Here is a 17,500-nt window from a genome sequence, read left to right on the forward strand (position 1 = left end):
TGGCACTGGGTGTTTTAGTTTGACAAGCTGTTACTGAAAAATTTATCTACAAATGGTGCAGATTTCAAACAGCTGCTAATTAGTCCACGACTGGCCATCCCTGAAAATCCAAGAGCAGAGCATCTGATGTAAAAAGAAGTCTCCAAGAACCCAAACATTTCATCACAGGTTCCGCTAGTAAGTCTTGCAACTGTTGGTATCAAAGTGCATGCTTCTACAATCAAACAGAAATTGCACAAAAGTGACCTGTATGGGAGGTGTGCCAGGAAAAAGCCTTTGCTATTTAAAAAGAACATTAAAGCAAGATGACAGTTTGCCAATTTGCATATCAGCAAAGACCAGGTCTTTTTGGAAAAATGCACTCTAGTGAAACGAATCAAAAGATGAGTTTTTTGGCCATAGTAACAGCAGACATGATTGGCATTGACCAAAGACAGCTTTCAGGAGAAGTACCTCATACCAACTATGAAGCACAGTGGAGGTAGTTTTATGGTTTGGGGTTGCTTCGCTGCCACAGGGACTGGACAGCTTGCATTCATTGATTAACAAATTAATTCTTCATCATATCAAACAGTGCTTGAAGATAATTTGAGGCAATCTCTCCAAAGGTTGAACCGAAAGTGGACCTTTCACCAGGATAATGATCCTAAGCACAATAGCAAATCTACCAACGAATGGCTCAAAAAGAAGAAATGGAGGGTTATGGAATGGTCTAGTCAAAGCCCATTATGAAGTTTATTCCATTGATATGTTTTGGGGGGATTTGAAATTGGCAGTATGTGCAAGAAAACCCTCAAACATCTTGAAGCTGAAAGTATATTGCATGGAAGAGTGGTCAAAAATTCCAGCAAGCTGATGTCAGACTGGTGGACAATTATGTAAAACACCTACAAGAAGTTATTTCTGATATACTAGCTTCTGAGGCCAAGTGTGTACTTTTTCCACAGAAAAATATCACATCAATCGATATTTCTGTTGAATAAATTATTGAAAAGCTATTTTTCCTTGTGGTTTTGTTCAAGTATATCAACTTTATTAATATGCACTGTTTCCAAGATGATCAAATGTTTGCTTGTCCAAATATATGTTTAAAAAAGAAAGAAAGAATTCATGGGTTGTACTTACTTTTCCCCATTACTGTACATACAGTAACTGTGATAGTACATTACTTAAACCATATCGCACACCTCCAAGTCATTCATTCCCTATTTGACTTGCACTACTCAAAGGCACGTTCACACCCACCTCTTGCATTTATTTTGTCAAACCACAACATGTCACCATGGCCTCAAAGCTTCACCCATGACTATGTCAGCACTCTGAGCTTGATTGCTATGTTATATAAAACATGCCCCCCTCATTATCATAAGGACAAATAAATGTGGAAATACATAACCGTGGAAATAAATAAATGTTGACAAATACATGTATAATTAAATAAAAAAATATAATAAATAAAAAAGGAAATAAAAGTACGAATACTCATTTATTTATAACATTTATTTGTAGATTTATTTATGTATTTATCCATTTCTTCTTTTGGCAGGTTTGGGATTCCATAGGCTTGAGTATTTCAGAAACATGCCACATGATAGGTAGATTGGATACTTGCATGCAGGTACATGTTTTCGTATTAAAGTAGAAGTTGAGTGTACATAATACCTGAACTATATCTTCCCAAATGCTTCGATATTATCTTAAAACAGAGACAAATATTTCAGACTGATTGGCTCTGCTCAGTATACCACAACTTTGACTTTCTTGAGTGACACTTGTGTCACAGGAACACTGATGTCCTCATGATCAGCACTGATCTTGTTGGACAGACGACCAAGTGTGATGGAATTTGCTACAAGACAGGAAATTTAAAATACATTAAAATACAACTTTGCTTCTAAAGTTTAAAAATACAGACATGAATGATCAGAAATCAAGTTAAAATTATACACAAATAAATAAACACATTTTATTAAAAAAGAAGGCTATGAAAATTGTCTAATATTTAACTATTTGATATTTTTAAAAAAAATTCACAAAAATACTCTGCTCTCATGGATAAACAACTGCAAACAAAACAGGTTTATCAAAAAAATTATTTAAATATAGGTGTTCAGCAATTGTTGGCACCGCTATGAATTCATATGAGAAAAATACATATTTTAAGTATATTCCCATTGATATTTTACATTTATTTAGTACACCTGGGTGACTAGGAAGAGGAAATTGTTCAACCATAATACATTGTAACACATAGGCCAAATTCCCTTAATCATTCATAATGGGTAAGACCAAGGAATATAGCTGTGATGTGCAGCAAAAGGTTGTTGAGCTTCACAAAATGGGAAGCGGCTATAAGAAAATAGCACAAGCTATGAGCTATGTGTCTATATTTTCTCAAGGCAGTGTGAAGAGGATGGGTTGAGCAGCCAAAAAAACCTCCAAGGATCACACCTGGAGAATTGCAGAAGTTAGCTGCACCTGGGGTCAGAAAGTCTCCAAAATCACAATCCGACATCACCACAAGTTGTTTGGAAGGGTTTTTTGATCTGAGGCTAGGACTATTAAAACATTAGATCTCTTGCGTCTAAGGCTCTTATTGTTAACGACATCATTACTGATCAGGAATGTAATTTAATGTGTTTAACAGAAACTTGGACTAAACCAAACGAGTACATAGCATTAAATGAAGCCAGTCCTCCTGGATACAGTTATGTACATCAGCCTCGTTCAACTGATAGAGGTGTTGGTCTCATCCATAGTAAAAATCTAGTCGTCACACAAAAACCTAAGCATAAATTTAATTCTTTATACCAGTATAAGTTATGTAGCCACAAAAAATAAGTCAATTCATCTAATTATTATTTACAGACCCCCAGGGCCATATACTGAATTTCTTAGTGAATTTGCAGACTTTGTCTCAAACCTGGTTGTGTATGTAGATAAAGCATTAATCGTCGGAGACTTTAATATTCATTTTGATAACCTGGAAGACCCTGTAAGATTAGCGGTTGTGTCCATCTTAGATGCAGTAGGGATTAATCAGAACGTAATCGGGCCTACTCATAATGGTGGTCACAATCTTGACCTCATACTAACATACGGACTAAGTATAGAAAATATTATCATTTTTCCGCAGTCTGAAGTTGTCTCAGACCATGATCTTATCTCGTTCATAATACGTATTGATCATAATATTTCCACCTCGCCTCGCTACCGCGTAAAACGTACCTACACATCAGCTACTGCACGAGCTTCATAAATAACCTCGCAGAAACATCAATTAGATTTGGATCACCGTCAGATCCCATAGAACTCGATCAGGTGACTAAAAGCTTGGAGTCAACACTCCGCTACACGCTAGATAGAGTGGCTTCACTTAAAAGGAAAATAATTAGAGAAAAAAAATTAGCACCCTGATATAACGATCAAACGCGAACCTTAAAACAGACAACTCAACAATTACAATGTAAATGGCATCAAACCAAACTGGTGATATTTCAAACATGTGATATGTGATATGTAAAAAAGCAGTTATGCTCGTACTTAGATAGGAATAACATTCATGAAATGTATCAGTCAGGATTTAGACCTCATCATAGCACAGAGACAGCGTTAAGTTAAAGTAGTAAATGACCTTCTACTGACCTACGATCAGGGTTGTGTCTCGCTGCTTGTGTTACTCGACCTTAGTGCAGCTTTTGATACTATAGATCACACTATTCTCTTTGATAGATTAGAAAATGTTGTTGGTATTAAGGGAACAGTCCTCTCCTGGCTCAGGTCTTATCTGACCGATCGTTATCAGTTCGTAGCTGTAAATGGTGATTTCTCTATGCGTACTGAGGTTACTTTTGGAGTTCCACAGGGTTCTGTTTTAGGCCCACTGCTCTTTACCTTATATTTGCTACCCCTAGGTCAAATTATTCGTAAACATGGAATTAGCTTCCACTGTTATGCTGATGATACACAGTTGTATGTTTCAGCGAAGCCAGAGGACAGACATAAGCTTAGTAAAGTTGAGGATTGCGTAAAGGACATTAGACGTTGGATGTTAACTAACTCCCTTCTACTTAATTCTGATAAAACAGAAATACTTTTATTAGGCCCACGTGTAGCTAGAAGTAATCTTTCTGATCACATGGTTACTCTGGATGGTCTTTGTGTTTCATCATGTACAGCAGTTAAAGACCTTGGAGTGATTATTGACTCCAGCCTATCATTTGATGCTCATGTAGGTAATATTACTAGGATAGCTTTCTTTCATCTCAGAAATATTTCTAAAATAAGAAACATATTGTCACTACATGATGCGGAAATACTAGTTCATGCATTCGTCACCTCTAGATTAGATTACTGTAATGCCTTACTGTCTGGATGTTCCAGTAGGAATATAAATAAGCTCCAGTTAGTCCAGAATGCAGCTGCTGGAGTCCTAACTAGAACTAGAAGATACGACCATATCACACCGATATTATCAATACTGCATTGGCTCCCAGTAAAATCTCGCATTAACTATAAAATACTTTTATTAACCTATAAAGCACTAAACGGTCTCGCGCCACAATATCTAAGCGACCTTTTGGTTTTATATGATCCGCCACGCCTACTTAGATCAAAAGATTCAGGCTATTTGACGGTACCTCGAATAGTGAAGGCTACAGCAAGGGGGAGAGCTTTCGCTTATAGAGCCCCACAGTTATGGAACAGTCTTCCTATTAGTGTTCGGGACTCAGACACAGTCTCAGTGTTTAAGTCTAGGCTTAAAACATTTGTTTACTCAAGCCTACCCTGACTAGATTCTGTTCTACTACTTCGCAGTCATAATCTTTTTTCTCCCTCTCTCCTTTCGTCGAGCACCACACGAATTTATGGAGATACTAGAGATCCAGATCCTTTCTGCCTCTGGATGGAGCTCAAATCTTCTCTAATTCCAGACTGCTGGGACTACGGCTGCTCCTAAGGCCATACAGACTTCATATAAATCCATAATGAACTTTTTCACACTAACTGTTGTTACCCAGATGAGGATGGGTTCCCTTCAGAGTTGGGTTCCTCTCAAGGTTTCTTCCTCTTAAAACATCTTAGGGAGTTTTTCCTTGCCACCGTCGCCACTCAGTGGCTTGCTCAGTTGGGATAAATTCACACCTTTAATATCTGTATACCATGTTGATATTTCTGTAAAGCTGCTTTGAGACAATGTCTATTGTAAAAAGCACTATACAAATAAAATTGAATTGAATTGAATTTTAAGAATAAAGCCTGTAAGGCTGGTACAGTGTCTGAACTTGGAGAGAACTACTCTCTAAGGACAAAGATCTACTACGAGAATAAACAATTTATCTCTCCCTCACAAAATTAGCACATCATGCTGAGTGGAGACTAGGAGATCCTCTCTCCTCACACCCTTACTAAGATGTTGACTATTCATGTTACACATGAAAATATGGTCTCATTCCCTCAACAGCAGTTCAAATAAAAATATTGCATGTTGTTAAAGGCAATGGTGGCTTGGTGGTTAAGGCTCTGGGTTACTGATCAGAAGGTCGGGGGTTCAAGCACTAGCACCGCCAAAGTGCCACTGTTGGGACCTTGAGCAAGGCCCTTAACCCTCTCTGCTCCAGGGGCGCTGCATCATGGCTGATCCTGTGCTCTGAACCCAACTTCCTAATAGGTTGGGGTATGCGAATAAAAGAATTTCACTGTACATATGTATATGTGATCAATTAAGACTCATTAGCATACCTTCCTGGGGTCCCTCATTCTTACCTCCTGTAAGTAAATAAGGTACATCCTTCCACAGACATCAAATTATAATCAAAAACAACACCATGTGGTGGACCCACAGAGCATCTGGGTATTTAGGGGAGACCTGGCCAAAGATTCAGGGAATCTGTAGACAGATCTCCCATACGATTTCTGTGTGTAGTTTTTCTCTACCAGGTATGCAAGTTTTCACTTTCTTATATTGTATTATGTTTTGAATTTGATTGGTAATGTAATGTTGAATGTTATTCTTTCTTATTATTAATAGTAGTATTGGATTTGGATGTGTTCATACATGGTTAAAAAAATTATTAGACTTGATTATATTCTGAAATTATTGTCTCTAGCAGATTACGTTAAGTCCTTGTTACCACAAATCTGCGACTAGGTTAGTACAGGCTAAAAGCCAGGTTTAGGTGGAGCATTGATGAACACCAACAGAGATTTTAAAGTTCAGGTTAACAATTTGGCTTTAAGTTAAGTGTACTTAGTGTGTACAGGCTCGATATGAAATTTCCGCTTAGGACAACGTAAAGTGAATTGACCAAGTCTAAATAGGATGAAGTCTAAACCTCTGGTTATTGTAATATTTTTCTAGTTAATGTCTACATAGGAAAACTATGGCATGATTATATAAAGCTAATTTTACATTTTCTCTGTAAATTTAGTGGTCATGACCTCTGAATAGAAATAACGTTACTATAATTAAGTGTTACTATCTAAGGGGACTAAACAAAGTACTTTTTATAAAAGGGCAAGCATGGGCAGCCATCTAAATAGCTTTAGTCAATTACCTCTGGCAAATGACCAAGACTGGCAAGTTTGTGACCGTGAGATCCGCATACACAACCGGCACGAGACTCTGAGCAAGATGGAATCCGAATGAAAGAGCACAATTTCAAATATAGAATAAACAAGAATTAATCAAATGTAAAAGATCAAAAGTATCTACAAACCTGTGATCTACAAATAACTAGCAAACAAATACAACATTGAGGTTTTTACAGTTGGAGTCAGATTCAACTTAAGAGAGAGTCTAACAGAATTGGAATAACAAATTGAATAATCTAAATGTATTCACATTGCTTTGAAAAGACAGAAACATGCAGGAATCCTTCTATTGCGTCATAGGATACCGTCGTCGGACCAGTAAGTGGACCCTTACGGCTCTACTCTCATCCAAAAACAAAGTCAAGCGTCTTCAGTTTGCCAGTCACTACAATGAATTTTAAATGGGATCAGGATCTACGGACAGATGAAACCAAAATAGAGCTTTTTGTATTTTTTAAGAAACTCCATTGTGTTGATTCGAATAAACAACTGTTCGCAATAAACAACTGTTATTGTACACACCACAACAGACTTAAAAATGGTGGTTGACAAAAAAATGCTATGTGCACTCAACAATCAACATGTTCAGCACCCAAGTTCCACCCCTGTTCCCGGCTTTTGAAAAAGTACCACCTCCTAAGTAGGGACTTTGCGAGGGCTAAATATTTTACCTGGAACTTAATTAACCACTGCTCCCTGTAGTGGATACACACCTAATACCTCCAAAACTCCCTAGTTCCTGTGGAAAGTTCCTGCGGTGGAAAAGTGGCATTAGCAAAGTCTGTTTATTTTAGTCTAGTTTCAGTCAACAAAAACTGGTGACATTTTAGTCACGTAAAACTGTAGAAAATTTTAGCCATTGATTAACATTTCAGTTAATCTAGTCTACACTTAATGTCTCTTCCAAACAATATGCTTTCTTGAATATCAATATAGGAACATGAATTATAAAAACACAGATAATTCATCCTTATCTTCCATATCACGACCCTCTGCCCTCACACTCCTAGCTTTTTTACCAGGTGGTCCAAAGTAATTTAATATAGTTTTTTCCATCCTGCCCAACTGACTGTCTTTCTCCCCTTTAAACTCTCTCTTCTTCCCTTTTTTTGACCATCAACAAAAATGAGTGATAGCCTGTGTCAAAAAATGAATGAGAATAAGCCTCAATGACAATGAGTACAGTGGTTGTTCTAGATTTCTGCTTATTCACATATACTTATGACAATATAGTAATTCCCCTGTGAAACTGTTAGAACAGTAAGGCCAATTCAATTATTTTTGCTGTTGACTGAAGACATTTAGACTTGAGATCAAAAGATGAATATGAGAAGAGAACTTAGAATTTCAGCATTTATTTCCTGGTATTTATTTAAGTGAAGCGTTCCAATATCAGATCTGTTAAAGTAACTGTTTCTATTAAGATTTTTGGCTCCCTTAAGACCCCTAACTTACCTGAGGTGGTCTGATGGTTCCGCTGATAGAGAAGCTTTCCCATTGGCTGCAACCTGTAGGTATTATAGCCAATCACGGAATTCAACACTGTCCAAACACACTCAGAATATCCCTGTTACGCTAATGTGCGGAACTCGCATTTCAATGCAGAACTTGCATGTCTGTGTGGAACTCACGTTCGAAAAAAACAGTATGTAATACTTTGCCTCCTCTTTTTGTTGATTAAAATAAAGCGATACTTTTGTAGAGTTTTTATTGTTTTCAAAATACATTTTAGTCTCATCTTTTTTCTGCAACAATATTTCACGTCGATATAGGTCCGTGTTTCATGACGTCAGTGTATTCTCGTCAGCTCCTTGTCTTAGTCATGGAAAAAAAGATTGTTGAACATTTTTCATCATAGCTTTGGTTAACGAAATTAACACTAGTTTACTGGAACATTTTGTCTGCCAATTTACAGAGAAATGCATAAAAATTAATCAAGAGGAACTATATCATGCAGGAAGACAATCATCTAAAACACAGTGCTAACTCAACAAAGTACAATGGAAGTATTAGACTGACCAAGTCAAGTACCAGACCTAAACCCAACTGATCATGCATTGAGATACAAAAGGTTCTATGTTTAATGTTGTTTAACACATCTAGCTGTAAATAGCAGGAAATAAAAGCTGAAATCCTAAACGCTCGTCTCATATCCATCTTTTGATCTCAAACCAAAATGTCTTTGGTGCATAGCATAAAAAAATTGATACCCACACTCAAAAAAAATTTAAAACAAAAACACAAACTATACTCCTTATGCCCCAATTAGCATTTTTCTGAGAACTTCAAGAACACACAAAAAACAAACACACAAATCAAACTGTCAAACCTTGCCTATTATTAAGTGTAAAATAAAAATTTAATAATAGAAACATGAAAATACACTGATCAGCCATAACATTATGGCTTAAATTGGGTCCACAGACCTCTGAAGGTGTGCTGCGGCATCTGGTACCAAGACATTGGCAGCAGATACTTTAAGTCCGGCAAGTTGTGAGGTGGGGCATCCATGGATTGGACTTGTTTGTCCAGTACATCCCACAAGTGCTCGATCAGATTGCGCTCTGGGGGGTTTGGAGGCCAAGTCAGCACGTGTTCCTCAATCCATTCAGAGATAATCAATGTTATTCATCTCACCTGTCAGTGGACTTAATGGTATGACTGATCTGTGTAAGTTTTAGAGTACAGCAGAAGGGGCTGGTAAATTGAGTAAACAGTAAGAAACATAACATTCTGGTGGTCTCACGGTCCACACCCAAGTGCAATCAGAGATCAATTCCAAATGACTAAACATATGTGAAAGTACCCTAATACTAGGCCAAGCCACTACAAACATCAACATGTGTGTAATTTTTGTCTTCTTTTGCATAAATTCCAAGTAAATTTGAGGGACAACTAACTCACTTGAGGTCTGATGGTCTGGGCAGTCCTTCTGGAAGTGTTCTACTGAACCACAAATTCGACAACAGCCACCTATGCAAAAAAAAACAAAAACAAACAAACAAACAAACAAAAAAAAAAACACACAACACAAAGTTATACAGTGGGTATAAAAAGTCCACCCAGCCCTGTTAAAATTACAAGTTTTATTTAAACCAAGATAAAGCATGTCAGTTCTTTTTTCATCTTTAATATGATATAGCAAGAAAAATGCAAGAGACCTACAACAACATTAAAGTAGCTGCAGAGATATCTGGCAAATACTGGTCACTGTCCACATGCGACAACAATCTCTAGTATTCTTCACGTGTGGGATATGGGGTAGGATGGCTATACAGAAGCCCTCTCTCATTGAGAGAAAGGAGAAGAAAAAACCCCCCAAAAAAACAGACAAGCTCAAAATGTGCAATGCCCTGATAAAGGCAGAACATTTTGGTTATAACTCTATAGGAGTTATCACCCAAAGAGCACCATATTTTATATTGAGGCATAGTAATAGCAGCATCATGGTATGAAGCCGCTTCTTTTCAGCTGGTACTGGAGATCTAGTCAAGAAAAAGGGGTGGACAGCTCCAAACATCAATCGATTGTCCTTCCTTGGATCACTCAAAAGTTTACATACCCCTGGCTCTTGTATCTTGACCATCAGTGAATGTTTGCATCTTTTGTAAAAGTTTGTATGAATCCCTCACAAGTGTGAAAAGATGGCTCTTATCATATAGCCACTGTTGAAAAGGGGGGAAAAGCAAATAATGTGCAGGATATGGAATATTTTTCTGAAAAACAGTGGGCAGTTTAACTGCTCATGAAATGTATGGCCTCTATAGAGTATATATGCTTTTGAAGTCTTGTTTGAACAGTGGATTGTGATACCTTCACCCCTTCCCATGTGGAGGTTTTTTGTGATGACACTGTTGTTTTGGGGTTCTTCATTCACAATGATTTCAACAACTGCTGTTTTCCTTGGCTGACCTGTTCAATGTCTGGATGTTAGTACACCAGTTTTTCTTTTTCAGGACATTCTAAGTTGTTGTACTGGCTATGCCCAATGCTTGTGCAATCTCTCAGATTTTCCCCTCTTTTCTCAGCTTGAAAGTAACTTGCTTTTCTCCCACAGACAGATCTCTGGTCCTCATTTTTGTTTGATCCTTAACAAAAAAAAAACAACAACCAAAAAAAACAGGTGGAACCCAGGGCTCAAACCAAGAGTAGACATTCAGAGCTATTAATTCCTCACATAATCAATCTGGTGACACATAGGGCTGCAACGAACAATTTTCATAGTCGATTAGTTGGCCGATTATTTATTTATCCATAAAAATTAATGAATAAATACTAGCGATGCACCAATGTATTGGCCGATAAAGGAAAATTTTCACGCTAATCAGCCATTAGCCGATAGTTTAAAAACATCCGATGTTCTGGGCCAATTATATCCTGTCAATAAAAAGAGGGTGGGAAAACAAATTTCATGCTGTGTGTAAAGATGTTGTCTCTTGTGTGGAATGACAACAAAACTGCAGTGTGTAACCTCTGCACCACTACAATTTTTACACGAGCAGCAGTGAGCAGGCATTTCGGCTTCAGGTCTTTGTTTTTTTCTGCCACACTGCTCGAGCTCCTCACACTGAATTAAAGGGCCAGTACATTGTTGAAAGATTTAAATGAAGATGAGTTGACAAAAAATATATATTGCACAGAAAAATATATATGTAGGGTAGTATATTAACATATCCAGTTAATGTTAATATCATCCAAAAAAAAGTTTATATTAGACCTATATATTACCAGTTTGACATTCAATGATGAAGTAGAAATGCTTTTCTTTGTGGTGAGTGAATGTGAGCCTAACAGGAGGGTTTTTTAAAGAACTCAGTCAATGTTAATATGAATTAATAACATTTAATAAGTTAAGAAATCTTACTTTAATCCTCAGAATTTAGTTAATGTTAATTTGAGTAATGTGTTTTCTGTTTATGAGACCAGTTACTGTGAAACAACTTGTTGAAATGGAGAGAATAAGGTTTTTTCTTGCATTTTTTCAGAATTGTGGAATTAATTATTATTAATTTAAAAAAGGTATAAACAGCAGAACTCTCAGTATTGGTCGATATCACTCTGAATAATCGGTTAGCAGTACCAGCGCATCTCTAATAAATACTTAAATATATTAGTTTATATTATATAATAGTATTTATGCATTACTTTTTATGGATGCACAAAAAGCACTGTTATATAAACTAATATAAACTACAGTCCTAAATTAATAATAACTCACTTTCACTGCACCTTGTGGTTTCTGTTACTCACAGCCTTTAGGCATATTGTTTTTCTTATGTTTACATTTGATCATAGCCTTTTAAGTAGACATTACAGATCTTACTTGAGCTCCCACTGTACATCACCATGCCTATACCGTGAGTGAGGAGCAACGAGGCCTCTTGACTAATAGAACTCTTCCATTATAATAAACAGACGTTACACTGCAAGCACGGAAATTGGATATAAACATAGGTTTGTGAGCACAAGCATCGCTGTCGCGCTTCCCTGCTAGGAAAGCTCCACTTTGTAAAGTTTAATCTTCTCTGCGATGTTTAATATAAAATTAGAGGACTTGGAGGTCACACACTTTCTTCCTCAGTCACTTCACGATTACGCCTCCATCTGATGGTGACTGAGGTCATGTTGGGACATAAATGTACATAACAGTAAACTGAAGAAAGTCATTGTCGTTGAGTAAGTATCTGCTAAAGCTTGTGGCATCGCATTATGTGCATATGACGTCATGTGCCACTGACTGGGAAATAGCTTATACTTTCAGGTAGTAAAAAAAACCCTAGAGACGATTTAAAAAAAACAAAAAAAACAAACAATTTGAGACGATACTACCTTTCTAAAACTCACACACTAAACTGTAGAGTACATAGTACATAGTGTAAGTGTGTCGTTTGGGACTCAATTTTAGTATTTACTCTCCGAAGCGTGTTTTCAAAATAGAAGTAACGTAATGAACAAATGTACCCTGTGCCACCTGCAGACTGACTAATCGATAATGAGATTCGTTGAGAACGATTTTCATAATCGATTTTATCGATTAGTTGTTGCAGCTCTAGTGACACACCTGGGCAACAGAAACACCCGTCAATCACATGTTTCGATTTTTTTGAGCATTTGAAAAATGGGTGGTTTCCAACAAAAAGGTGCCCTGTTCGATGTAACTGTAAATATCAGGAAATGAAAGCTGAAAGTCTGATCTATCATCTCATTCATCTTTTGATCTGAAACCCTTTCTATTCCAATACTTTCGAAGGGGACTGTATATTGTCACTCCGGCCCCTGTCCAGCAGCAGAAGTTGCAATCTGCTGTATACTAGTATAGCTCTGGCTTTCACCTTCCGGATCACTTAATGTTCATATTGTTCATAAGCCCGGTGTGTTTAGCAATCCAAGGCAAAGTCTCATCAATCCTAGCATTTGTATGAGTCCTGCTCGTGTTAATTTCTAACTGCCTACCATCCAACTGCCTACTGTGTTTTTTTTCGGATACAGCAGTGGCTCGAGAATTACACATGTTCAACAGTTACAACAGATCTCTGCAACCATGGAGGAGCTTATTCATGTTTGCCTGGGGTGACATTTCACCTGCCACTCAATCCACAGACACAACCACAAGTAACAGAGTGCACACTGTGAACTAAGGAAGCAACATGCATACAGACCTTCCCAATAAAAACAATGATTCCTCAGGAACCTAACAATTTCCATATACTATGCTCCCCCCCCAATTTGCTCTCAGTGTTCTCCTGGGACATAGGTAAAATACTAGTAATATTACTTAGCAGAAACAGTTACATTTATAAATATACATTTAGTCATTTGGCAGACATTTTGTCCAAAACATCTTTGGCTGAACAGATGAGGGTCTTGCTCAAGGACACAACAGTGGCATTCTGATTCAAAGAGTTGTCACTGTCAATGAAGCAAGCCATCATTAGGCTGAATAAAAATATAAAGAAACCCATCCGAGAGATAGCAACACCGTTAGGTGTGGCCAAATCAACTATTTGGTGCATTCTTAGACAGAAAAAAAGAAAGAAAAGAAAAAAAGAACATGCTAGAGAGCTCAGGAACACCAAAAGGACTGAAAAGATTTTACTATTGAAGATATCTGTGTCAAAGTCATCAATCAATAGAAGACTTTCACCAGAATAAATACAGAGACTTTACCACAAGATGTAAACTACTGATAAGCCTAAACAACAGAGAGACTAGATTAGCATTTACCAAAAACATCTCAATAAATAAATAAATGTCTGTACAGTTCTAGAACATCATCCTATGGACAGATGAGACAAAAAACAACTTGTTCCAGAATAATGGGAGGAGAAGAATATGTAGAAGGGAAGGATCTGCTCATGAGCCTAAGCACACTACCTCATCTTATGGCATGGGCATGTATGGCTGCCAATGAAACTGATTTCCTTGTATTTATTCATGATGTGACCACTGACAAAAACCAGCAGAGCATCACCAGGGAAGAAATGCACACAAACACACCACAAATGAGACACTGCACCCCTCATTGTAGGGATCAAGCTTTAAGGCCTGGATTGTACTCTTAACGTATGCCAAAATGCACTCATTCACGTCAGAATATGGTGAAGGATAACTCACTTGACCACTTAAATTTTTTTCGGTAGACCAGAAAAAAACACACACACACACACACACACACACACACACACACACACACAAATGAACTCAAATGAATTTAGTATTTGTTTAAGGAAATACCTGCAGCATAAAGTCCTTTTGGGTTATCCGGGCAAGATTTGGATAGGTGACCAGTCTTCCCACAAATGAAGCATTTGGCATATGGATAGTCACCTGTAAAAACCCCAAAAATAAATTTAGTACACAGTGCATTAAAAGTGCTTTTGCAAATAAATAAATAAATAAATAAATAAATAAAATGCCTGCAGACCATTAATCAAATAAATAATAAATGACACAAACACCGCTTTGTGACAAATTGAAGTGACTTTAAATTACATCTAAGTGTATGCAAATGTTAAACAATGCAATATATACTGGTCAATCTCCCATAGGTGAAACCTGAAAAGATTTTCTCTTACACAGATATAATGTGAACAGCTGTGTCTGGACACAATCACATTGTTAGGGGGGAGTAATCTTGAAACATGGAGGTGTGTTCAACTTAGGATACTCAGCAATTGTATGACATTTTTAGAATTAGCCTTTGCATTAATTTTCTGCTGATTTAAAGCCTCTCAAATATCAGATGAAGTGTTAAACTGTAACTACTGACGAAATATAAATAATCGCTCGTGACAATTGTCTATAACCCTATTTAAAATTAGTTTACATTCTTACCCATAGCAGGATCTACTTTAGCTCTACACCGCTGGATCTCATGCTCTGTAGAACCACAGCGAAAGCAGATCCCTCTACCCATTTCCTCATCAGCTTTTGGGCAGTCAGCCAATCCATGGCCAGGCTTTCTACAGTTAAAGCACACCTGGACATAGTAAAGGGGTGCGGAACACATTTGTATGAATCCATAAAAATTCGCGAATGCAATAGGTCCACACAAATAGGTTTGGGCAATACAACAAAAATACAATACGATATAACAACATATTTCAATAGTATACAACATGTATTACAATATATGGGTTTCCTAACAAACTGCCAAGCAATCTGCTTTTTAAAAAAAACAAAAAAAAAAAAACACACATTTGACAATTTTAAAGATTCAAATGGTAGCAAACTGTTTAAAAGAAGACAGGTATAATAAGAGATCACAATACTCACAATATCTCAGAAGTTATCATGATAACAATATTATGTTATAGAGAAGTTATCATGATAATAATATCATCATCTTATCCAACCCTACTTTCCAGGACCATAAATTCATTAAGCTACACACCATGTTGCTCTTTGTAGCATCCTGTCTCTTTATCCTCCGATTTTCTCTTCTTTTGTTTTTTTTTATAGTTATGGCTACTACTTTTCTTATGTCCTGCTCCTCTGTGGCCATTCCTCGACATCCTTTAGGTAATCGTTGCCTCTTGTGTTTCATATACTCCATGAAACCATTCCCATCAAGTTGTCTATATTTATTAGCTCTCTTTCCATCAGGGTAACTGTGTGAAGCATCATCCTGCAAATGGCTGTCTGAAGAGTTCCCTCCATCTGCTATGCCTGCCCTTAATTGGCTCCATGATGCAGCATCTGTTGATTTGTGTTTATAGACATTTTTGGCTCTCGCCCAGCGTGTCATAATGTTACTGTCTGGTGAAAGAAAGTACATGAAGATTTTAAGTTTTAGACCTGCAAAAATTAATTAATAAAACATATCACAGTGATTGATGCATAGCTAGGTCACTACATTAACAAAGGAAAAAAAATACTGTAAAGACAGCAGGACAAAAAACTGCAGGTAACTCCAGGATCCAAAAGGGTGTTGTTTTTTAATGTTGTTGTTGCATCTTAAAATTCAAAGATTCATACGATTAGTGGTCACATGTGCATTCATAGCAAGTACAAAGAGGTGCAGTGAAATGAGATGCATCAGCTCTGAAGCTCTGTGCATAGCAAAACAAAAAAAAATAAATAATAATACAACTGTATACAGACAACATAATGATGGGTATAGGGCAGGGGTTCCCAAATCCCCTCTTTGGCTTTATTCATTTAAAATATTTTTAATATATATTATATATGATATTTTATATAAAATATATCACTCCATTTATAGAAACATTTTGTGTTTTGAAATGTTACTGGAAGTCACGTTCAATTACACCACATTTAAATAAAGAGCGGACATGCTTATTTAGTCTTACACTATCCTGACATGCTGCATTAGCATAAGAATTCAGCGATAAAATTGGGGAAATTTGTCCATACATTTATCTATCATCATCAGTTCGTAGATGTAAATGGTGATTTCTCCATGCGTACTGAGGTTACTTTTGGAGTTCCACAGGTTTCTGTTTTAGGTTTCTGTTTTAAAACATGGAATTAGCTTCCACTGTTATGTTGATGATACACAGCTGTATGTTTCAGCGAAGCCAGAGGACAGACAGAAGCTTAGTAAAATTGAGGATTGCGTAAAGGACATTACACATTGGATGATAACTAACTTCCTTCTACTTAATTCTGATAAAACAGAAATACTTTTATTAGGCCCACGTGTAGCTAGAAGTAATCTTTCTGATCACATGGTTACTCTGGATGGTCTTTCTGTTTCATCATGTACAGCAGTTAAAGACCTTGGAGTGATTATTGACTCCAGCCTATCATTTGATGCTCATGTAGATAGAATTACTAGGATAGCTTTCTTTCATCTCAGAAATATTTCTAAAATAAGAAACATATTGTCACTACATGATGTGGAAATACTAGTTCATGCATTCGTCACCTCTAGATTAGACTACTGTAATGCCTTACTGTCTGGATGTTCCAGTAGGAATATAAATAAGCTCCAGTTAGTCCAGAATGCAGCTGCTAGAGTCCTAACTAGAACTAGAAGATACGACCATATCACACCGATATTATCAATACTGCATTGGCTCCCAGTAAAATCTCACATTAACTATAAAATACTTTTATTAACCTATAAAGCACTAAACGGTCTCGCGCCACAATATCTAAGCAACCTTTTGGTTTTATAGGATCCGCCACGCCTACTTAGATCAAAAGATGCAGGCTATTTGACGGTACCTCGAATAGTGAAGGCTACAGCAGGGGGGGAGAGCTTTCGCTTATAGAACCCCACAGCTATGGAACAGTCTTCCAATTAGTGTTCGGGACTCAGACACAGTCTCAGTGTTTAAGTCTAGGCTTAAAACGTATTTGTTTAGTCAAGCCTACCCTGACTAGATTCTGTTCTACTACTTCACAGTCATAATAATCTTTTTTCTCCCTCTCTCCTTTC

At 37.0% G+C, this 17,500-nt stretch overlaps 1 protein-coding gene across 9 annotated transcripts in view; it reads right to left on the reverse strand.

Annotated features, from left to right (window-relative positions):
- Positions 1–1,481: 1,481 nt before the first annotated feature.
- The window catches only part of zcchc9 (zinc finger, CCHC domain containing 9), a 25,847-nt gene continuing 9,828 nt past the window's right edge, over positions 1,482–17,500 (reverse strand). Inside the window, exons 2-8 of one of the 9 annotated variants that reach the window (XM_017489961.3) lie at positions 15,488–15,852; positions 14,929–15,073; positions 14,329–14,421; positions 9,499–9,567; positions 9,021–9,192; positions 7,308–7,346; positions 1,482–1,849 (exon numbers count right to left, since the gene is read on the reverse strand). In XM_017489961.3, coding sequence (XP_017345450.1) covers positions 1,804–1,849; positions 7,308–7,346; positions 9,021–9,192; positions 9,499–9,567; positions 14,329–14,421; positions 14,929–15,073; positions 15,488–15,841 — 918 coding nt within the window. In that variant the 5' untranslated portion in view covers positions 15,842–15,852 and the 3' untranslated portion in view covers positions 1,482–1,803. Of the gene's footprint in view, positions 1,850–7,265; positions 7,347–9,020; positions 9,193–9,228; positions 9,261–9,498; positions 9,568–14,328; positions 14,422–14,928; positions 15,074–15,487; positions 15,853–17,500 lie in introns of those variants that run through there. The other 8 variants (XR_001815105.3, XM_047160801.2, XM_017489962.3 and 5 more) reach the window with 8 other exon arrangements.

The sequence above is a fragment of the Ictalurus punctatus genome, chromosome 16 (assembly GCF_001660625.3).
Source record: "Ictalurus punctatus breed USDA103 chromosome 16, Coco_2.0, whole genome shotgun sequence".
Classification (NCBI taxonomy): Eukaryota; Metazoa; Chordata; class Actinopteri; order Siluriformes; family Ictaluridae; genus Ictalurus; species Ictalurus punctatus.